Source organism: Numida meleagris, chromosome 3 (genome assembly GCF_002078875.1).
Source record: "Numida meleagris isolate 19003 breed g44 Domestic line chromosome 3, NumMel1.0, whole genome shotgun sequence".
Taxonomy (NCBI): Eukaryota; Metazoa; Chordata; class Aves; order Galliformes; family Numididae; genus Numida; species Numida meleagris.
Window position 1 is genome coordinate 39915848 of NC_034411.1, and position 23969 is coordinate 39939816.

The following is a 23969-nucleotide window of genomic DNA, read 5'->3' on the forward strand; positions in this document are numbered from 1 at the left end:
CGCCGCGGAGGCGGTGCTGCTGTACCGGGACAAGTCGAACCTGTACCCGGGCGGCGTGCAGGCGGGGCCCGGCGGGGCCGCGCTGCGCCCCAACGGGCAGACCAAGTCGCTGGTGCCGCAGCGGCTGGCGCTGGAGTACATCGTGCCCTGCATGAACAAGCACGGCATCTGCGTGGTGGACGACTTCCTCGGCAAGGAGCTGGGCGGGCTGGTGGCCCAAGAGGTGCGCGCCCTGCATCACACCGGCCGCTTCACCGACGGGCAGCTGGTCAGCCAGAAGAGCGACTCGTCCAAGGACATCCGCGGCGACAAGATCACCTGGGTGGAGGGCAAGGAGCCGGGCTGCCAGACCATCCGCCTGCTCATGAACAGCATGGACGATCTCATCCGCCACTGCAACGGCAAGCTGGGCAACTACCGCATCAACGGCAGGACGAAAGTGAGTGCGGGACCGGGTGGGGACGGGGCGAGAAGCCGCCGGCCGGGGGGGACCGTGCCCGCGCGCACGTGGCAGCCGGTGCGCGCGTGCGCTACCCCGCGCCGCGCGTCCCCGCGAGCGCCGCAGCACGCGCCCGCCCTGCCCGTGTGCGGAGCGCAGAGAACCGAGCCTCGTTGTGTCCGCCTGATTGGCGATTCCCTTCAGGTCCGCCGCATGAGATCGCGCCCTCCGTGGAGGACCGCAATGAATATTCATTACTGTCTTTTCAGCCCCTTCACAATTTGCTACCTCTGTTCAAGTATAAGGCGGGCAGTGAGCTGCCGAGGGGCGCCCTGCGCGGCCGGCCCGGCACAGACGCGCTCTTGTTGGTGCAGCTGCGGGGCCTCAGCTGGTGGGAAGCGGGAGGGGGAGAGCTGGGAAGCGAGAGACAGCCCCGGGTCTGTTCGGGTGCGCTCGGTTACCTCCTGCCACAGAGGAACGTGGGGGGAACTCTTCATTTCTTCTTTTCGTTCTGAAATGCAATCTGTGTGAACCTCCAGTTGAACCAGTTCTCTGCTAACGCTTCTAACAGGAGCGTGGTCTGGATTTCTCCTCCACCCTGTTAGCTGGGATTTTCCTAACTCAAGAAGTAGTGTGGCACAGGCAGCCCAGAGAGGTGGTGGAGTCACCATCCCTGGAGGTGTTCAGGAAACGTGTGGATGTGACACTGAGGGATGTGGTTAGTGGGCATGGTGGGGGTGGGCTGATGGTTGGACTAGGTGGTCTTAGTGGTCTTCTCCGGCTTTTACGATTCTTTAAGGTGCCAGTGTTTCAGACTCATGTGCTACAAACATCTGTAGTCTTCCAGGCTTCAGTTTTGTGCAGCAAAGAGGAGTGCTGCTTCTGCCTGCATGCACAGTGATGCACTGCTGTAAGTAGCGTATGCCAGGACTGTAGGAAGGGTCACTGGGAACTGCAGTGCTGAATCTTGGGCTGCTGTATCTGGCACCTCCAAGCAGTAAGCGACACTTTTGCTAGTTGAGAAGGAATCTCTGGGTGGGGAAAAATCCCTTCATACAGCAAGCTCCACGTTTCCATAGAGCAGCGGTACAGTTGTGGGGATTGTTGAGCACCTCTTGGTTTTCAGTCTCTGCTGAAATAAATCCCTGTGTTTCCAGGGATCAGAGCAGGTGCAGCCCTTTGCTCCTCACTGGTACAGAATTGCATTGCTTTTTGTCTTCTCCCATTCCCTTGCTTATCTCCTCCTGGAATCAGTGCTTGTGGTGTTGCAGGAAAGCTCAGTTTCCTAAAGCTTCAGCAAGAGTGGAAGGAGATCTGTCCATCACTGTCTCAGATTTACCAGTGAGCTCGCAAATACGCAAAGATGCATTGGTGAGGAGGGCTGCACAGATCAGTGGAAGAGTCAGACTTGGTGAGTTTGGCTGTGTTTGTTCACAATGTCTGCAGAGGTAGCGGTGATGTGGTGACTTCCACCCTCTCTTGTGCATCTGTGGAGGCCTGCACCTTCCCTCCACTGTTCTGCCACAGTGAGTAGGTCCCAGGGGCAGGAACTTTTTTGACACCTCCTGTCAGAGCTCCTGGCCCTGGGAGGATGGAAACGTGGAGACAGCTCTGGGTTATTGAGAAAGTCCTATTTTTTTCTTCGCTTCTCACCTCTGCTTTTTCTGGATCAAGGTTGGATCTCATTCCTGCAGGAGTTTCAGTGTATATACGTTTTGTACTTATCTGCACAGGTGAGTGTGCAGTGGAGATGCTGGTACTACACTGGAGTTACTCCAAAGCTTTTGTGTTAGCTCACCATGCCAAGTGCATTTCTTAGTTCACTTAATCAAATACAGTCAGTTTCCAAATCGTAATGAGTTTGTTAGATATGCACTCACAGCAGCAGTTTTTAACAGAACCTGTCCCTGTGCGATACTAAGTTTTACTGGTTTTACTTCAAGTAGTAGGACCAAAATGGATAAAAGCGCAACATGCATGGACTCTACCAAATAATCTTACTACTACTGTATGCATATGTTGCAACACTGTGGTTTGCTCAGTAGGTGTGTGGAGAACTGGGTGTACTGTTTTACTGAGGGTGCTAAATAAACCAGAGTGCAGTGCCACTGCTGAGACGGGTAATTCCCAGCACCTGAAGAATGCCAGCCCCTGGGGCCTTGCTTTCCCTGCAGCTGTGTGGGTGGGGGCTAGCATGGCCTCATCTGCTGGGAAATCCAGTGTGCAGTGTTACAGCTTTGAGAAGGCAATTTTGTATCAACGGTTCTGAAGGGTATTTTTTTTTAAGTCCAACTTCCTTATTATTATTTTTGTTAAATAGACTTTTATGTATAAAACAAGCCCAAAAGCCCCAAACCACTTGCAGCCTGTTCTTTATGATATTTTTGTTGGGTTCAGTGGTGTGTCTTCTTAGAATACCATCTTTGTTTTTGAATGTTGTGCAAGGGTTGGCATCGTGTCATAGCAGTCACAGGAGCCTTTATTGAATCTTTAACCTTTACCAGATCTAGTCCAAGCTCTGTAAACAAGCATATCCTACTAGAGGGAATGAATCATAAATAAATCCGCTCCATAGCGCACTGAAATTCTTAACCTCTTTTCTAGACTGTCTCTTCAAAAATATTTTGTTGGCCAGATATACCTGTAACATCTTAGGGTTCTGTTCTCTGAGCTTTAACTAGCAGCTGAATTCTTTCACAGGAATGAATGGATTGTTAATCAAAGGTTTCAAGCAAGGGTAATTGTTTTTGATAGTGGGAAGTAGATCAAATGGAATTGATGATACCGAGGTTATTGTTGGACATGTAGTTCTGGCTAAACTTGTATACTGGCTAGTGTTATGCCACTGAACTTGCTATTGCCTATACTGATTCTGGATACTTTATGAAAAAGGGAAAGGAAGTTAGTCTTGAGATATAGGCCAAGAGAGGGACGGTATGTAAATCTATCTATGGGGGGAAAGGGTACATTGTTTTACTAGAGTCTATTTTAAACCCATACACATTCTCTAGTTCTAGTCTGTAAGGAAAAGGACAATAAGTAAGGTGAAGTGTGAGAAATCTGAGGTTTTACGTTTGGATTTTCTCTAAACTAACGGGTGTCTAAAATTGGCCAGCTGATGTTGTCCTACCTAGCCTGGACTGTTGGCAGATCATTCTGTAGCCTGAGAAGTATCTGCATAGTAGTAGGTATAAACAGGCCGACTGCTTTTGGAGTGACTATACAGTTGCAGGTATAACACACTGGCTCACTATTTACTCATCTCAGAAGTCCTGACTTACTGCATTCCTTATTTTGTTCTGCTATTCCCTTTCTTTCTGGATTCTCTGATTTTATTTTCTTTTTTTTCCTCCCTGTGGTAGAACATGGCTAGTCCCAGCAGATATGAACTCTGGTGTCTTTCTCCTGCTTCCTGTTGTTTTCCAGGTTTTTCTTCTTCCATCTTCTCCCCAGATGCTAATTTTCTTTCCTTTCTCTTATCAGCTGCTGCACTTGTACGTGCGCATATTTCTGTTTCCTGCCTGTCCTGTCCTAGATAGCTGCTGAAGGTGGCTCACCAACCTGCTCACAAAAGCCAGGGGGTGAAGTACTCCTGAATCTCACTCAAGTGAGAAGGTTTTTCTTCCTTCTCTGTACGGAGGCTGATAAGAAGGAAGCTTTGTGATTTTTTTTTTTTTTTTGCTAGATGTGTCTCTCCTCTATTGCAGGCTCTGCTGATTAGCTAAGACTTCTGATTTGAAGCTTTGCATCCTTTACTGGTGTTACAGTAGTATTGGGAGATCGTAATTACAGGCTGGGACCTAATAATCACCATATAAAGAAGCATCTGATCCATAAACTGTTCCTATTCGTGCTCTCCCCACACCCAACGCTACCCATCTCCTGTCCCTACCTTGCCCCTTTTATTGAGGGGAGAATTCATGGACAGTTTGGCAGTCACCATTGTGTTCTTCTAGGCTTTGTTTTGTTCCCACTCCGTTGTGACCTGATAGAAGAGCTACAACTCGAGCTGCTCAATTTTAATGCTGTCCTATCTTTAGCAGCATGGCAGTGCAACCACTGCTCCTCAGCCACCAGCAGCTTAAAAATTTGCTTTATAGGCTGCATACTGTGCAAGCCTGCTCCCATGGTTTTTTTTGTTGTTTTTTTTTTTAAGTTGCTGAATTACTCCCATTCTGATCTCAAACAAACTGACCTGGTTGTAAATACTTTATCTGCGGCTTGTAATTTCCTGGGTACTGATCAATTTTCAATATGGTGCTACATACTAGAGCGTCCTGGAGCTTTCTGAAGACCTAGAGTGCTCTGGATTTGACTGCTCTGACTGTGTCCTGTAACTTCCTTCAAGGTTAGTAATGCTCCTTTAGAAATGAATCTTGTAACATCGGTTTAACATGGGTTTCTCACATCCTGCAGTTAGCTGTTCTAGTAACTGGAAAGGAGTTTTTTTGATTGAAACATTTATTTATGTAGCAGCTTTCCTACAAAGAGGCTGGATTAGCGTTACCAAGGACAGAGAAATTTAGCTAAAAAGCAGTGATGAGCTGTTGAAGCTGTCAGTATCTGGTGTAGCACTGAACAGAGGTAGAGGGAACAAGAGAAGACACAAGTTTTGCAGATACCATTCAAAATAGTGTACCAGAAATCTGAGCAAGACTTCTGCGTGTTCTTTCCGCCAGATCTTATTCTGCAGGATATCATAGTGAGTATGCGTGCAGTGAGAAGATGGCAGGTGAAAATCAAAGGTGGGAAATAAGAACTTGGCAGCCACACAGGCATTGAAAAACACTGACAGGGATGGGGCAGAGGGAAGGTGAGGTTAAGGCAGAGCAACAGCTGTGGAGGAGAAGAGCTTCCCTTCAATCTGCCTGTGGCATGTCCATTTTTAGAGATCATTCTGCATCACTCTTACATTTTATTAATTTCTGGGTAGCAAACTTGCTGGTATAATTTGCTAGTAATGGGTGCTCGCATGGGCCAGAATTGGCCACTGAGCTGTGGGTAAGAGTGGCTAGGTCTCTCTCAGTCTCTCAATACTTGCTTGCATTTCTTGAACTTGATTGAGTGTTATAGACACTTTTGCTTAAGCATTTTTCTTCCTGATGGTGTTTTTGTTGGCAGTTGCATTTTCTTCTAGACATGTGTGCTGTTCAGCGAAGGATTATGTGGTGATTCATGGATACTTAGGGCAGCCCACAGACTTTACATTCCTGCTGGGCTAAAGCTCTGAGCTAAGTACAATTTTATTTGTCCTTTCTTGTGTTTTGGGTCTCAAAAGGCTGTTATTTCTAAATGCAAACGATCTTCTGATTGAGAAGCAGAGTGTCCAGAAATGACACTTGCTTAAGGCCAGTGAAAATTAAAAGATGGATTAAAGGCTTTTGAGGGTACCAGGGTACCAAGTTAGTTTTCCCTGCAGATTGATCTCCAGGAGCAGGTGCATATGTGGGTACAGTTGTCAATAAGAAATAACAGTAAAAACCCTCTGTACCTATTAGTGTGGTGATCGTAACTGAAGTGTCATGTAGATATAATGTGTCCAAGGGTGGGGAGCACCACCTGTGACTCTTGTCGGCTTTTCCGTATCCTTGTGACTTAGTCTGTAGTTTACTGAGCACTTCAGGCTGAAGAATTAGTCTTCTTTATTGGTACAAGTATTTAAATGGCCATCCTGTGAACTGGTGTGGGGAACTGATCCATCCGAAAAATGAACTGGCAAAAGTGCTCCTGGTTCAGTGTTTGGATGTTTGTGCTGGCGCAGGGGACTGGCAGATGCTGAGACTTTCTTTCAACAGCAATGCTAATTTATGCCAGCTTAAAGGGTTTGCCAAACTACAGCCTTAGTTTAACAGTTAGGGACTGATTATCTCAAAATATGCCCATGAAACTTTGAAGAAGAATTAAGAAATCTTTGTTTCCTGTATCATTTTTTCTTATGCTTTCTTTTCTTTGTCCTTTATCCTTGCACGTTTGGTATGAAGTTCAGTTTCTGCCATCAGAAACATATTGTTCTATCCTTCAAGAATCTTCCTTGTGACAGTTTTATACAAAAGCTTTACTGATCTTCCCCAATAGAATATACACAAGAAAGAAAACATTATCTCTGAATCTTTTCAGTGTGAATCATTGTGGAGTGGGGGTGGGGGTATCCCTGCCCGGCCTTGTCCCTTTGCTCCATCTCTCTAGCTGCAGAGGCTGGGTCTGAAGTGGACAGTTTTAGTACTGCTTTATTTTTATTGTCCCATTTCCTCTCCATTCCTTGGTGCACGAGGATAGCTGTGAAGTGCTGGGTTGGCTTGTTGCATGCTGTTTTTCCAGTCCTTTTGGGCTGTACAGCTGCAGTTAGCAACGACTAAAAATCTGCTTCAGAGATGCACGTGTAGCTTTGTGGTTTGTACACGAGTGACCTCTGTGTTCAGTGGGTCATTAACTTTTTCCTCTTGGTGGCGTCACTGATTTTCTGATGGTGTTGCTGCCTTGATGCACTGTGCTGCCTGCCCTACCCCCAAAGCAGTAGAGTTGTTTGACTTTCTAGCTACTGCTAACTAAATGGAGTAATCATTATTTATGATATACTTTCTGTTTTTCACGTTCATGATTTACTTATTACGCACTTAAGGGGAACTAATGCTGGTCTTTGTGGCCTTTTTCAAACGTCGTTTTGTGCTCATTAAGTCCTTGTAAACTCCTCCCAGTTCCCAAAGATTATTCGTTAACCATAGCTGATCAAGCATATTTTCAGTGCGAGTTTGTTCCAGAACTAGCTGGTAAGTTGCAGTCGTAAGCTTCAGGTTGAAAGCTAATTCACTCACTGTTCCAGGACAGTGTCTGTCAAAAATAGAGCAGTGCCTTTATGCACGTAACAGCTGTGTGCACTTGAAGACTTTCTTGTTCTTTGGTATTTAACTTGAAATGACTCGAGAGTATTTTTGTTAGCATATAATGTTATAAATAGGTATTGGGTAGGAATCTGAGCGCCTGCCTGTGTATGGATGTGTGTGATGTAGGGCAGCAATGTATGTGTTGTATGCAAGGTGCCCTAACATATGCATAAAGGCCTTGCATGTGGGGTACAGCTAATGGGAATTGATGGTAATGTGGTCAGATGACTTCACAAAGCTTTAGATGCAATAAACCAGCTGAAGACCTGAGTGTTTTTTAATTTGCTTTTTTGTAAATATATTTTAAATCTGTTTATGAGAGGCGCTTGTATTGTCAATCTGCATCTCTTTGTGACAGCTCAAAACTGCTGGTGAAGTGGTGGGGGATGAAGGCTTCTCTGGGCATACACTTTCTCTGCCTTGCTGACCTGCTGGAGTGCCAGGGTCTGTTATTTCCGTGCTAATGTAGTTCAGAAAGCCACAGATATGTAGTTAGAAATGTCTTTGAAGGTACTAGTTAAATTAAAGCAATAAATCTTAAGAATAGAATAAGCAGCTCAGAGCTGATGAACGGCATATTTTTCCTGTTGCTGCTCTCTGTCCTGTTCAGACATCTGCTCTTGTTGTGGTCATCAGGCTGTGTGAACAGCTTCTGCTGTGTGTGGCTGGTACTCAGCTGAAGGCGTCGGGCCCTTCTGGTTTCGGTTGGCTGCTGCATTGTTGTTGGAGCAGCTGGCAAACAGCCTTGCCACTGTGAGAACGGAAGCTGTGGCCAGTTGATAAGGGCATCTTGAACTCGCTCAGTTTCAGCAGGCCTATTTCACTGGCATCGTATCATTGAAGTTGGTTAAAACAGTCTGAAAGATTCCTACCTTGGATCCCTTTTCGTTGTGCAGATGGTATTTGTGCCGCAGTCTCTGCTGCAGCTTAATGACAGTTTTCTCCCACTTCAGCTGTTTTACAGTTAACCCATGCCCATCACACAGTCCTGGCTTAGTGCAGCCTGCTGTTTTTAAGAATGTGTGTGCTTCACAAGTTGGTTTAACCAAAAGTTTAAGGAAAGTGAAATCAATTCCTTACCTATAGAGCAGGCTCATCTCTGTTTAAAAGTGTTTTGAGGCTTGTAAGTGGACTTCTTCTATAGTGAGAGGGCATCGTACGCCAGGGATCCTTTTGAACTTAGAGCAGCAGGCACTTCCAAAGCCACTAACTATCAAAAAGTGCTTTACTTTAATATTCTCCATATTATTTACTCTGTTTTGTGCAGTAAATTCATAACAGATATCTGGACAAAGTTATTTTCAGGATGTTTTAGTTTACCCAAGAAAAATGCCGCCCACTTAACACGTTTCACAGAAGTATACGGAGGGAACCTCTCAACAGGCAGGGGTCAGGCTCATGTATTTTTTCAGGCTGTTATACAGATCAAAACCCTGCAGCCCTGAGCTTGTGGTCCTCCATCCTGCTAATCCTGTCCATTTTTCTTTCATCTGCATTTCCCACAGATACCTGCTGCTCCTGCCTATGGTCCCTTTGAGACCTTGGGCTGCTGGGATGGAGCCCTCGCTTGCTGAGTGGATGGAGAAGGAGCAGGCACTGAGGGCAGGGCTGCCTGACCCTGCTGTGCATGCGGAGTGTGAGGCTTTGCTCAATTTCTGGGCCCTGCTGGGTATTTGGCAGTGCAGACACCCCTCCAGCGGGCTATCCTCTGCAAGGACTGCATTTGAAAGAAAGGAGTGCCTGCCTCTTGTGAGATGCCAGTTGATCATCTTTAGTTCTAAACTGAAGCCAGATGGAGTTGTACTCATCTGAAGTATTTCTGAAGAATACCCAGTCTTATTGGGAACAAAATTTCCGATGAAGCTACGTCTAGAACAGCTGTTGATGCTGTTCGAATACTAAGGATTTCTTCTGCTGGAAGCTTACACCCTTCTTGCAGTCTAAATAATCTTGTTCCAGATTCTTGCAATTTGCTTTCTGGTGTTTGTTAGAGTTCTTCCCTACCAAAAGTCTCGTTTTCACCTAGGGATGTGGTCTCTTCATACCATCATGCATTTATCATAAGTAATCTATAATCAGTGTGTAGGTGAAGCTTCAAAATATTGACAAAATGATGCTTGTATTTAGCTTCCAGCAATGCAAGGACTTTCTTGGCCAGAGGTTGCATCTGGACTACTGCTCTTAGTATGCACGGATGGATGGACGTACTTGCTATTAATTTACGTAATCTTGGTTTTAAGAGCCATTTGTACTTTTGGCCTCTGTGATATCCTGTAACAATGAGTCCTGCAGTTTGATTAGATGGGGAAGGAACTTCCTTTTGTTTAAAGCCTACAGCCTGACGATTTTCAATGTCTTCAAGATTCTTTGTTGTGAGAGCTCATTTTGCAGTAGTTTTATCTTTCATGGATTTAAGTCTGATGCTTCATTTCATACATTTTTGAGCTGATGCTTTTTCCCTCCTAAACTGAAGAATTGCAGTCTTTTTAGCATTTCTTCAGCTGGGTATCATTTTATACCTCTGTACATTCCTGTTGCCCATTTGTGCAGCTTTGTGGGTCTGCTAATCCCTCTTTTGCACTTCCTCTTTACTGAATACACCTGCAGTTTTGTTGTCCAGATACTTGATATCATTCTAACCTCCTGTGCACCTTTCTGCAGTCAGTGTTGGAATGGTTCCCACAGTGTATTTCCTTATTGCGTGTAAATGCTGCTGGCCTGCTACTCCCTCCCTCTTCCTGGTCACGTGAAAAGTACAGACCCTGTGGGGATCCTGTTGGGAGCTGTTGTTTTTCACTGAACAGAGGTTAGTTTGCTATGATGAAATTGCTACTTCAAGTCTTGGTTTTATTGCTATTTGCATTCGTCTGTTCTAGTACTTTAGAATGCCTTGGGAGTAAGGGCCATACTTAAAAGTGCTTTATACTTAAAATTTTCTAATTTTTGCATCAAAATTAATGCCTTGACCAAATCTCCATTACAGCCTGGGGAAAATGACATGTAGTGGCTCCCTGAGGCCTTCTAACCCTGGCACAGGCTCAAGAACAACACAGGAGTTCTAGACTGATGTCCTGACTTTGTCATTTTCCTTAGAGAAAACAGAGAACGGGAGTGGTAACTTCTCATGAGCCAAAGGCTTGGCCAAAATTATATTCTAAGTGGGGTAGGTATAAACAAGAGAAACTTTTTGTTTTAACCCATTTAATCCTAGAATTTTATCTTTAAAAACTACGAAAAACTTTGACCTGCAGGACGAGAAACACAGATGAAGATAGGATTAACTAACTTTATTTTCAGCTTAATCTTATCCCATTGCAACAAGAACATTCCAGAGGTGTCGTTTGTGAGTTTTAGCTTTTACTATGCCTTTTCCTCTTTGTAAGCACACATCCTGCTACTTTGAAGATGCACCCACGCAAAGACAACGCTAGTAACACATGTAACTGCATAGTGTTGCTTGTGTTGGTCCTGGAAATTAAATGCAATCCAGGCTCGTGCTTTAGGGCTTCTTTGCATTTCAGGTGGGAGACCAGTCAGTCTGCCTGAGGGCAGGGCTGCTGTTCAGAGTGGAGGACCAGGGATGCTGCTGGCTCAGGCCAGCATCCTGGCCTGTGGTGTTTTCATGTGGCGTTGTATGCTCTGTTGTCCTACTTGTGTATTTAGTTTTTAGAAGTTCTTTAGTAACCATTGAACATTATGTGTTACTGCCCATAGGCTTGAATTCCATTTTGCTCGTATGAATAAAGCATACAAAAACAATGCTTTCCCTTGGAGAACTTACAATTAAATACAAGCTCAGTGTTCATTTTAACAGTTCTGTGTGTACCCACCCTCCAGCAAAAAGCTAATTAATTATTTAAAGCGCTAAATAAGTCGATTCCAGCTAAAACTAGTGGAAGAATTTTGTTAGGAGCCCTGCAGTTATGTACTGTTACAGCACTTGCAATTTGAATTGATTATTTGTTTCTAGTTAGTTTTCTGCAGTGCCGCAGCGTGCATTCCATGTCAGCATTTTATCTGGGAGAGAGATTATCTGAACTGCCTTTTGAACCCAGCGAGTAGATATGAGCATGGCAGTAGTGTGCTGTCCATGTAGTGGGGGCTTTTTTTTTTTTTTGCTTATTTTCAATCACAATTCTGTGTGCTTATAGTAGCCTCTTACATCCAAGATGTTTTGTAGTTGTTTAATGGGGTGGAGGGTGCAGAAAAGCAGTCACAGCTGAGGCTTTCTGGGGTATCTCAGTTATTAGTTCTTGCAATTTGATTTTGTGGGTTTAGTAATGGGGCAGGCACAATTAAAACTTGTGCTTTGGAACTTGTTCCTCTTTGTTATCGCAGTGCATGTTTGGCAAGTGCCACTGCGTTCCATGAGTTCTTGCCTGCTCTTCCTTCTCCTCCCTCTTTCCCCTCTGTCAGGCTCTCATTTCAAAATGGCTTTTTCCCATCTTTGGTTGCGTATCTCAGGTCAAATGAAGGCAGAATACAAAGTCGGTTCTGGAGGCTGTATTCTCCTTATTGTAGAGATATGGAGCCATCCACTACATTTAATAGAAGTTAGTAAATCACCTGCCTGTCCACATGAAATTTCCTGAAATGTCTCTTACTCAGAAGCTATTAATCACCATTGATATTAAATAATACATTCATGTTTTAGAAGAGCCTGTACTTATTTTTAGTAATGGTAGATAAATTTCATTGTAAAATACAGTCTGTGGCTGAAAGGTCCATTTCTGCCAACTCTAAAATGCATAGTGGTTGCCTGCTGACCTGAGCAGGAAGTTTATTTCTTGTAGAGAAATCTAGTATTTTGCAGAACCAATTGTTGTTTCACTTCAGCTCTTGTGATACTCAGTGTTATTTTTTGCCATCTGGTAATACTTACTTGTGGCAGTGTTGCTATTCTCTCCATCTTTTTTTCTCCACTGTATATCATCTTTACAGCAGTGATTTCCACTGCTGCCGCATAAGACAGTGGCGAATTCGTATCTGTTATTTCAGGATGTTTCCAAATTTACGTTCTTGAGTACAGTTTTTATTTCTTTCCTTTTCTTGGTTACAACCTTAAGCAGGGAATAGGCTTTGAAAAGTAAAACTTACGCTCTGCATATCTTGCATGTGGGTTCCATAAATACATCTTTTAGATCTGTTCTGGTGGTCTGACATGATACCCCTGATCTAGGCTGAGTCCGAATCCATACAGTCTTTCCTCAGCAAATACAGGATGTTGTAAAGACATAGCTGTCCTTCGGTTTGCCAAAACAGTTATCCGTAACAGGATTGTTGGGTACATCCTTAAAAAAAAATGACGTTTCTGCAAGGTCTTGGTTCAGCTACTTTCTGATTACCGGAGTGGGAAATATGACGTTTGAGATTAGCATCGTGCATCTGACCATGGAACTTGTGGAGTGACAGTTACAGCAACGTGATTGACAGGAATCTTGGCAGATTCTTGACTTTCTTTTCTAGTTATTATTTACAGAGAAAAAGTTACCTGCAGAGGAACCTACTTGCCTTTTAGAAAGGGTAAATAATTTGGTGAGGATATAAAACATTTTCCTTATTGAAGCAGAAGGAAGGAGGAAAGTAGTTAGTGCTTTTTTTTTTTTTTTTAGCCAATCCAGGTAAGATTTTCCTAGCAGTTTCATAATGCTATGTGTAAGTGGAGTTGGAGTGAGCCAGGTGTGTGCCTTTTGATCAGTGGATAGTTGGTAATGCACTGGGTTATACATATTTCTCCCAAGGCAGGAAAGTGGTGTGTGCTGTCCACTATACTGTTCTTTTGGTCTCTTGGGACAGAAGCGGTTAGGAGGTGACTTTTAGGGGGACTGGGAAAGCCTGTATGAGCAACAGCAGTTCATAAACCAGAAATGCTATTGTTGCTGCGAGCTTAAATTTGCTGTAGGTTTGTACTGTAAAATTGGTGCTGAAGGAGACAGTGGAGCTTCTGTGTTGACTAGGTCGGGACAGGCATTTCCCTCAAGCTTTTCTGGCTGCCTGGAGTCAGAGCTTGGTACATTCAGATCTTTCTCTTGTGCACATGGCCACGTACTCGTAAAGCAAATACATCACATTCCTGAGCCAGTCTTGTCAGGGAGTTCATTGTGCCTGAGTAGATTTTCCTGTCACAGCACGCACTTGTGTGGGCTTGGTAGTGCGGCAGCAAGCAGGAGCGGCAGATACGTATGGGAACTGATGGTCATTGGCCCTGTGTGCCCAGGGCTGGCTTTGTGGCACTTTACTCTGCGTGTGAAACTGGCAGTGAAAAACAAATTGTCTGTCCCAGTGTCTGTGGCCTGTGTGTTTCTACCTTTGTTTTGATTTCTCATGTGGAAATCATCTTGGAGGTATTCAGGGTTGGGTTTACTGCCACTGAATGCTTATCTAAGCTGAATTAATAACTTGATGTCAACATCATAAGACCTACTTCTGGCATTTGTGATCAGCCTATAATTCTGTGTGGCCATAGCTATTTCTCAGGACTTTCTACCAGCTATGCTGTGAGTTGAACACAGATGAATTTATATGGTGGCAGTTTATGTTTGAACTCTGTACGCAGAGTCATCTGGTTAAAACCAAAACCCCAAAATATTGTTTATACCAGTTGTGAGAGAGACCCTGTTATGTTGTGGTGGTGAGATTGTATAGAAGAGCTTGAATAGAGACGATTTACGTGTGGAAGCTCATGAAAAGCAATGTGGACAGAGTCAGCATTTCTCGCATATAAATTGTAGATCATTTGAAAGCGTATTACAGACTATTTGCTGTTATTTGGCTTTCAACCTCAGTATGACTTCCACAAAAGGTTTCTATAATTAAAGCAGCACTTTGTCTGTTAATATTTCACTGTGTAGTTACTCATTTTTATAATTTATAAATACTTCTAGAATTCAGATAATTATTTTAAATTAGGAGTGAATCCTTTAGTGTACGATGTCAAGCTGAGAATACTATGGGCATTGCTGAATACTCCATGACCCCTTGCAAGAATCATTGAACATTATTTTAAAATCATTTTCAGTCCATGTAACATTTGTGGCAATAAATCCTTCTATAGATTACATTTTATGGATGCTAAGACCTTGACTTGGGTGCTTTATGTAGGCGCTGAAAATTTAAGATATTTACAGCATACAAATACCTTCCTATCTGGCTAACTGCTGAAGATACAATCCCATTAGTATCTTGTTGTGCAGTCACACAACATTCAAATTTTTATATAAAGAAATATTTCCTGCAAGCTGAATTGCAGTTTCCTGATTATTTTGCTCCTTAAAGTGGAAACAAAATAATTGTTTCAAGACAAAATCATCAGTGTGTCTGCTGGTATCATGTGGTTAGGTCTGAAAATTTGGTCTGCACAAAACACTGTAAGAATATATTTTAAGTAGTATATCTGAATGACACTTAACCTCTTATTATTTTAGTGCACTATCGTAATTTGTTTCAGTGTTGTGTTATTTTTAGTTCTTAAAGATGCTGCTTCCCTGTACTTTTTCTGAATGGTTAATGATGAGTAAGTTGACTGGAGTCATGCAAAAGCAGAATGTTCTGCCTCTTCTTGGAAAAAAAGTGTTTTCAGACTATTTTTTGATGGTGTTATGCATTTCAAAGCAGTCATGATGTTAAATTAAAAACAGACTCTTAAAATTTGTGTTGATTGACTTATTTCTCTGTCATTTTTACACAGCGCCAAAACACTGAGTCACTAGTCTGCTTCTCTTGGAGAGAACGGGGAGTTATGTGTGGAGGCCAGCCAATTCTTCAAATGTATTTTGCACTTTTTAACAGTTGTTTGAAAGTGTATTGGTCAACTTACTTAATCATATTGTGGACAGATTAGGCTTTAAACACCTTTCTCAGCTGCAAAGTGGAGTTTTGTGCTCGTGCCTGCGCTATTGAAAGATAACTTTCTGTCCTTGGTAACAGTAACTTTCATTTCCCTTCTTTGGGAAGCTGTGATTTGGTTTTGTTTGTTACGGGTTGCTGACTTCAGGTTCGCAGTAGACTGCAGTATTAAAACTCAAACCGTGTATGTTGAACGTCAGGGAAGCTATTAATGCTTTCAAGTGCATCTGTAAACAGCAGCTCAAATGCGCTCGTTATTATTTTTTTTAAGGGGATAAGAGTATTGTAAGCTTGAAGACATTGTTTATGTTCAGAGTTGTGTTAGATAAACCTTACTTTAAAAAAAATAATCCTGTTTAAGCCAGTGCACAACTCTTTGTAGGCTTTATTAATTGAACCCAGTTTTATTTTGCTAATAAGGAATTAGATTAAGCTAAGGGAAGCCAGATCTTAATCAGATTGGAGGACTGCAAGGGTATTTGCACTGATTTCACTGATTCAGTTTTAAAACAAAACCTTTTGGTTAAGTTAAGCTGGCATAACTTTAAGAAAAGACACATCTTGGCTAGCAGCCTGGAAAATGCCGGTGTGTTAACTATTAAGGAAGATACCACCTGCACTTTTTCCCCTGGAGTTTGCAAACTGGCTTGGTGATCTCTCTGCATTTGGACATTTGATACTGGTGACAAGCTTGAGTGTACAAAAGCAGTGAGAACCTTGTTAATATTTAAGTGTTGTTACCTCAGTTAAGTAGTAGACTAGTTGGGGGCTGTAAAAACATGAAAATTCTTGTCTGGGAGGTAGGAAGCAAGTTTTAGATCTTCCTGCTCTTTGTGCCTATAACACTGGTTTCGGTCACTTATCGGTTCACCTTTGGAGGTGTTTCTCCGATTGCCGCGGTTTCCCCAGGGCTCTGCTGAAATGCTCTCTGTTTAGCCTTCCAAGCATCTTCAAGATCTCCCCAAGGTTAATGGCTCCTGTTTGATTGTTTTATGGGAGCTTCTCCTTCCCACGTGTTATTTTTAATATTTATTGGATTTGTTTGGTAAAGTGTGAACATATCCCACGTTCATCTTCTGAATATCAGACTTGAGCAACAGCATTTCTTTCTATGCCATTGGGGAAAAACTGATTAGTTATCCAAGTTTGCATGCAAATTTTATCATTGGTTTAAGAGCTCATGAAAATTTCCTAAAACCTATGAACATGTGTGCATGAGAGAAGTGATATTTGGAAACCAGCTTCATGTGATCTTGCTGTTGAGTGCTATTTGAATTGAGCATTGAAAAGGGAGTGCTGACTCCCATTCAGCTACAGCAAGAAGTGCTTGGCATATTTACTGAGCAATGTCTCTGCTACGTGCAGGGGCTTTGGCGTTAATTCAGAGGTGTGGGTGAGCTGAATGCGGCCAGTGAAACAGCGTGAGTATTTCTGCTTTCTGATGAGCCTCAATTTATTAGAGGGGCTGAAGTGAGTCTTTCAAGTAAGTAGTTGTCCCTTAAAACTGAAGGCAGCTGGAATGAGTAAAGGAGTAAGTTAACTCAGGGAGAAACTGAGCAGGCTGCAGCCGAGTAGCCAGACTGCTGACTGGGCACAGCTTTCTCTGAACTGAGAAATCATGTGATTTCTCATATGATATCTTTTAAATATTATTAGAAAGTTAGAAAGAAGTGGTAAGAGTGTTTATTGGTTGTGCCGAACTTGGTGGTATATTATATTACTTGAGTTATTTTTTTTGGCCTGTTTACAAAATACAGTTCTACCAAAGCAACTGGAAACCTTGCAGTCGCCTTTGCGCTGAAAGGTGTGGGAAAGGGTGAATTAGGTCAGGCTGCCATTACTTTCTGAGCTGCCTGGAAGTTCATGGAAAACATAAACCACCTACGTAGCTGTGTGCTGGTTCTATTAATAGTGCAAGAAGTTATTTCAGCTCTGTTTTCCCTCTCTCCCTACCTATCTGAGTTTGTTTTTCGACTTTGTTCAGTTTGCCTTCAGCGTGCCAGCTCAAGAGCAGGCAGCTTTGCCAAACCCACTCTCCTGATAAAACTCCTGCTGCTGCCTTCACAGCCTCCCCATGGCCTGGGCTGACCCACACTTCTCGTCCTCACCTTCAGTTGGTTTTTCCTAGAAGAGCTGCTTGCTGTGTGCTTGCCAGAATGTGATCCAGATAGCTGCTGGTTTTAAGTAGGATTCTTGTATTGTTTTTTTTTCTTTAACTGCAATTAGGTGGTTTTAGCCTATCTGCGGAGAAAAATGCTGCAGAAAATAAAAGTTGTTCTCCTTTGCTAATAAACAAATGGGATGCCTGTGGTGGTAACTTAAGAGAGAGAGCTTCAGAGCTGCTAGAGTGGGTTGGGTCTGTTGTTTTTGTTAGTTTCTAACTCAACTTTAGAGATTCCCAGTCTCACTCATGGACATGTGAGCCACGGTTGTTTAAGCTTTTAAGCCCATAGATAACAAGTTTGCTCTCTTCTCATAGGTTCTCCAGCTGACAGTGATTGAAAGATGCAGATGCTGATATTTCTCTTTGGCTTTTCTAGTTACACAGTTTTGACTACTGTAAACACCTGGTTCTCTGGCCTTATTTGCTGGATAATGGAGTAGATCAGCATAAAGACTTGTTTGGAAGATGAACATTGGTGCTGAAATCCTTGGATTAGCTGTGTCCCAAAGAGTTTATTTTGCCACTTTAAACTTCCTCTGTTTTGGATAGACCTAATAGTTCCTTCCAGTTCATAGCCTTTGTTGAAAGTTTCTGTCTCTGATTGTGAAGAATCTGCAGTAGAAAACATATGAATCCAGGCCAAGTTGTACCACATTAGCATGCTGAAGTCAATAATCTTGACTGTGCTCACACCAAATTGTACCAGTGTAGGCTTTTTTTTCTTTCAGTTCAGTTGTTATTTTGTACACCTTGCAAAAAATCTTGGGCTGATGTGTGTTGAAACCACGGTATATTTCCTCAGAAATATATTTCCTCAGAACTGTTGTTTGACAGGGATGAACAAGTACTTGAACTAGAGTTGCATTAGATAGATGACAAAGGGACAAGTCAGATGTTTTATTCTTTACTTTGCTTCTTCATTCTAGTGGGTGTTTTTTCTTTGAATAATATGTCTGATGACCTGCACTGAAGATTTCTATTCAAGTCTTTGTGAGAGCATCTGATAAATTTTTTTAGGAAGTCATCAGTCTTGCATTTAGACGTCTTGTTTTGCTCTCTGGGATTTTTAGTTCCTTCAGCAAACAGCAAAAGTGACATCTCCTTGACTGATGCAGTTTTCTTTAATCTGAGCTAAACAATAAAGTTATATGACACAACACATGTCCTCTCTCCATTTATTTTTGTTTAGTTTTTGTTTTTTAATTTTCCTGGAGGAATTTTGTGTTATCATGTAAATTGTATTTTCCTACCTTTTCTACGAATTTGTTATTAGTGCTTTCTTCTTTTAAGGAATGGTATGCTTACCGATAGCCAGCTGTCGGACGAATGGGAGAGGAGAGGAGAGGAAAAAGCTTCAGTCTGTTTACCTGCAACTCTTTTCTTTATCTAGGGGTTAGGCTGTCATACGTGGTGAACGTGGCTGGGGATGCTTCCCCTTGAACTCACACTTTCTGCTGCAGTGCTGCGCCTGCCAAAGTCAAATGTCTTATCTGATACCTCTTTGCAGAGTGAACAAAACTGTGTGGGTGATGGATTATTCTTTCTGCTGCCTTTGTTCATTTAATCACTAGTTACAGTGAGGTTTGGCATGCTAAAGATGGCGATGCGTAGCAAAAAGATCTGTGGTTTCAGTTCTTCTGTTAACAACTTAATGTTGCTTGCTTGGGGTGATAACCTACAGTTCGTTTTCCAGAGTTGAACCCTTGGAAGCAGAATGCGTGCGAATGAGTGATCAGCAGCTGCTTAAGTGTGTGATTAATTTCATTTGACAGACACAAGTTGTGCTGATTGCAGAGCAGTGAGGGTGCTTTCATGCTTTTTCAATTACTCATAAATTCCAGAGGGTATCTTAGGACAGCGCTCATGTGCTAGGCATGAGTGCTCAGGCAGAGTGCTGCTGGATTAAAGAGTTCTGCGGAGGAGTCCAGTAGGTGACTTCACTTCTGCACAGAATGTATTTAAGATGACCAAACACTTAAAAGCTACAATGTCTGAGAAGCACAAAAGAGGAGACCTTGTCTGTTATGAAAATGGAAGCAATGTCTTGAGTCAAATTTCCTGGTAATTTTTATGGGAGAACTGACAAGACAGGTGGCTTTGTTTTGGAGAGCTGACACCTTTATTGTTTTGAGTATAAAATTTTAAGGAATTGGACATTGTGATCTCAAATGCCTGGTTTTTTTGGCTGCCATTAACAGCATTTAAAAAAAAAGTCACAAACCCAAATTTTCTCTCTTCCTGACATACATATTTGCATGCTTATGTGTATTGTAAAATAGCTGAAAAGTACGTGATTTCATTATTTGCGCGGGTAACTTTTCTGTCCTTTCCCACAGAAGAGAAATGTGAGTAATCTTGCAGTACATGGCAGTTTGATGCCAGCTCGCTTTGCATTGTTCCACAAGGCAGTACATTTCATGAGTCCTGTAAAATGTTAAGTTTGTTACTTTCCTTATCGCAGTTCAATTGGGGAAAGGGAATTGTCACGCTAACTGGAGAACACGACATACATTGTGCCATGCTGGCTGATGGGCTGGTTTGTTTGCTTTCCAGTTTCTCGCTAAAGGCTGAGTCATTGTTACCGTTATAACAAATGCATATTAGATAACTTATCGCTGCAGAACTCACTCTTGCGGTTAATGATAGCCGAAGTTTCAGGCTCCAAAGTCAAAAACAAGTGCTTTTGTTGTTGTTTTCTTAAGTGTCAGTGACAGACTCAGAAGGTACAAAACATTTCTAACACGGAGTATGGCTGATCTTTGCGTTTAGCTGACAGCAACTGGAGTTGCCCCTGGACTTTCCAACTGCTGGTCCTCTCTTTCTTCACCAACTTTGAGGTTGGAAAAAATAGGGTGTTGGCTAGAAAGACCTGGGAACTGTGTGCTTTTTGAACTTCTAACTCCAGGGTCTTTCAAGGCACTGACAGATAGGTCACTTACATGCCTGGAGACGTTCCCATATCTGAGTCTGACTCCTTGTGATTTCAGAGGGAATTGAAACTGCTCCGGCTACTCTGCCTTCCTCTTTTCTTCATTCTGAATGAGTTAGAGCAGCTGCTTCTCATGGGCGTAGAGGAATAATGAATGTCAGCATTTGATTTTCACAATAACTCTCAGCAAAACTGAAAGTATTTGTTTTGTTAGGAATGCTGGTACAGGCTTGGATCCAGCAAAACTCAGGATCTGTGTCCAGCACTGTGTGTGCTCCACGAGAGTGCAGCAGGGGCTCTGGTCCATGGGCCTTTCTTCGAGAGGGCTAGCTTCAGTGGAAACCAAATACCTTCCTCTTCCAGCCCAGCTTCACTTTGTTTTGTTCCATTTTTCTCACTAAGAGAGGAAATTACAGAACCCTTATTACATTACTTGGTATCTCTAACTCACTGTTTTGATTTTGTGGGTTTATCTTCCTGCAGCAAAACTGATAAGTAATGGCTTTGCCAAATAGTAGGTCACATTATTTGATATATATAGTATGTTTACGTAACATGAGAGCTATAATGATGACTATACTATGATTACAGTAAAGGAACTGAGAAACTGAAATGCCTAACATTAAAATTACAAGTATATTTAAGTGTTGTACTTTTGAGTACTTGTAGTGTAATGCTGTATAAGCGTGGTTAGTTCTGTTTCATGTGAACAGTTTGGCAAACATGTTCTCAAAGGTCCTAGACAGATCTACCAAAGCTTTGCTTCTTCTCTTATTACAGTATATCTGTAAGTGAAGGTTTAAAATGTTTGCTGCTTTAGCAAAATCCATTCTGTTTACAAGTTGTGTACAAATATTTTACTGTTTGAGCCTCCTCAGAGCAGTTTCTTGGAACTAATGCAAACTGGAAAGCTTTACTTGTTACCATTAAGAAAGAGAAAAAAGGTTAAATTTGGAGTGTAAAGAAGCAAAAAAAAAAAAAAAAAAGCACTGATACTCCTCATTTGAAATAATAACTTTGGAATACATTTTCACAGTTAACATTTTAATGGGAAAACTATTTTTGATATTTTACAGAGTAGTGGTATAAGTTTGGAAATCTGGGGGGTCTGACTACAAATTGTTACAACCAGGCTAAATCTGCACGGGGTATCATTGAGTTTAAGTCTTTTTCCAAAACCAAATATTCACTGAGGTTAATAGTGTATCTGATTTTTGCTTTTTTGCATTTCTCTGAAATTGCTGTTAAGGCTTTTCATGGAAGTTGCATTGTCTCTGCAGACGTCTGATTACCGTGATGGCAGAGTATACATGAAATTCCTTGGCCAGGAAAACTTTGATCTGATCTCTTTCAAAAGCCTGGAATTATTATTTTTTTCCAGGAAAAGCTAAAGATGTGCAGATGTGCTGTACCACAAATGGGCCATGCTTGCAGACTGGGACCTGATCGAGCTGATCAGACCATCAGTGAGCAGCATGTCCAGTTTGTTTCCTGTGCACATACAAATGTCAGGATTCTAATGAAGTGAATCACTTTGCAGTAGTCTTTCCATCATCTTAGACAATGCAGCATAGGAATTTACATAGGTATAAGTACTACTGTACTGGAAATGGTTTAATGTCCTCGGGTTATTAGATTTCACTGTTCAGTGCCTCTTTGAAATTTCTCCCTTCTTGAATGAAAAGGATGTTTTTGTTGTACGCATAGACGTATTTCAACAAAAGTTCAAAGACCTCCTATGTACAGTGTAAAACACAAGCAAAAAATGCACTTGGAGTAATTGAGTAAGATGGGCTAACTGTGCTGTATTATAAAGCCTCCTAAAATAAAGTTTGACACCACTTTTTACAGATAAACTCTTTGCACTGGAAACAGGAGGGGGGAAAAAAAGATGTAAAGGGTAGCTGTCTGTGAACTCGAGTCTGGAAAACCAGTCTCCATCTCATAAGAAGCATTAATTATGCACAAGACATTTTCCTTCTCCTGTATCTCAGTCAAGGGAGCCAAGTCTGAACTGTTACCGACAACATGGGAGCAGCCCCACCTTCAGTACCTTAGCACCGTTCCTTGCAAAATGTTTCATGCCTTTTTCTTAGACATCTGTTTGCGTTCTATTCTTACCTAGAAAGAAAGCTTAGATTTAAAAAAAGAAAAAAAAAAGATTTTACTGCTATTTCTCATTCAATTTATGTGTTGCTTATGTGTAGATTACATGGTAGCTAATACAGGTGTGTGCTTTTCCCCCAGCAGAGAAAAATTAATCATCATTTTTGCTTCCTTGACTAGGCCATGGTGGCTTGTTACCCCGGCAATGGGACAGGATATGTGCGCCATGTTGATAATCCAAACGGAGATGGAAGATGTGTTACCTGTATATATTACCTTAATAAAGACTGGGATGCCAAGGTATGCAACTTCTTTCTCTACATTTTTACATATACTTGCTAATGTGTCGTTCCTGTAGGGCTTTGTTCATGTTCTTTCTTCTGTCTTTGCTTAGATGTATTTATACATTGTTAACTTGGACATCCTTTGCCTCTGATTCTCCAGTTAGTGAGATGTTCTGTAGGTGAGGAATTTATTTTCAAGGTGTCAGTGTACTTCAAATCAGCACAAATCATTATATTATTGTGGATATGAGGTTTAGAATATGTATTTATAGTACCATTCGAGTGGTCTAAGAATTCACTACCGATGGCTTAAAACTCTCTGTAGATGTGGTGACTAAGTTCTTAATAAGGATTATCCTAGCATTTCAGTGATTTAGGTAGATTTGGCAAATGGATATAGCTAACTGGGTGTGATAAAGGCTTTAATTTCAGCTCCATGCATCTGAAACATTTTTAAACGTGATATATGGTACTTTGAAAATAATGTCTTGCTATATACTCATGGATTGGTTTTAAATATTTAATTTGTAGGTAAGTGGAGGCATCCTTCGGATATTTCCAGAAGGTAAAGCCCAATTTGCTGACATTGAACCTAAATTTGATAGACTGCTATTCTTCTGGTCTGATCGCCGCAACCCTCATGAAGTACAGCCAGCATTTGCTACAAGGTAGGACTGATGGGCTCTCATACATTGCATAATGCTTCTTTTAGCTAAAGGCGAGAGAATCCCAATGAGAAACAAATGAAATTATGAATCACGACCTTATCCTAGGTCTTTGGATGTCAAGTTGCACTTACACTACAGCATTCTCTTGGATGGTTGATTAGGCTGCTTCTGTGCTGCTGAGTTTGTACCCGCATTTTATCACATATTTTGAAGAGAACACTCTCTTAGCCCGGGGTAGGTAGGCTGTTGTACTTGAAACCTCAGAAATCATTGAGCATGTACTCGACAGAGCTGGAGAGGAACACTCATGGCCATAAACAGACCCCACTGTAGCCAAGGGGTATTGTCTGTGTTGTTACCCTGTAATGGCTTTTTATTGTGATCCTTTCCCATTGTAAGTTAAAAGTACTGTGCTTTTTAAAGATTGACATAGTGCTTCAGTTTTATACCTACTTGCACTGGGAAGGAAGTAGCAAATGGTCACGTTTGCTCTCCCTTGAACTCTACAGTTGACTTAGTTTGGGAATGGGGAGAGGTCTGGGGGTCAGTAATAACCATTGTTATGCAAATCTCTTATTTTTCTTTGGAGTATTGTAAGGGCTTGTCTCACTTGAGTCATATTTAGAACTTGGAACCCCTTTTGTTATTGTTTA

At 42.1% G+C, this 23969-nt stretch overlaps 1 protein-coding gene and 1 long non-coding RNA gene across 2 annotated transcripts in view; both read left to right on the forward strand.

Moving 5' to 3' along the window:
- EGLN1 (egl-9 family hypoxia inducible factor 1) overlaps positions 2–23969 on the forward strand; it is a gene marked incomplete at its 5' end in the record, with an annotated part of 29370 nt that continues 5402 nt past the window's right edge. The window contains 3 exons of the mRNA XM_021390467.1: positions 2–439; positions 22545–22664; positions 23180–23316. Of these exons, the coding sequence (XP_021246142.1) occupies positions 2–439; positions 22545–22664; positions 23180–23316 (695 nt within the window). The remainder of the gene's footprint in view (positions 440–22544; positions 22665–23179; positions 23317–23969) is intronic.
- Positions 510–21267, forward strand: LOC110395922. The gene is made up of 2 exons (XR_002436684.1): positions 510–10126; positions 10304–21267. It is a non-coding gene; the product is annotated as an uncharacterized LOC110395922 (long non-coding RNA).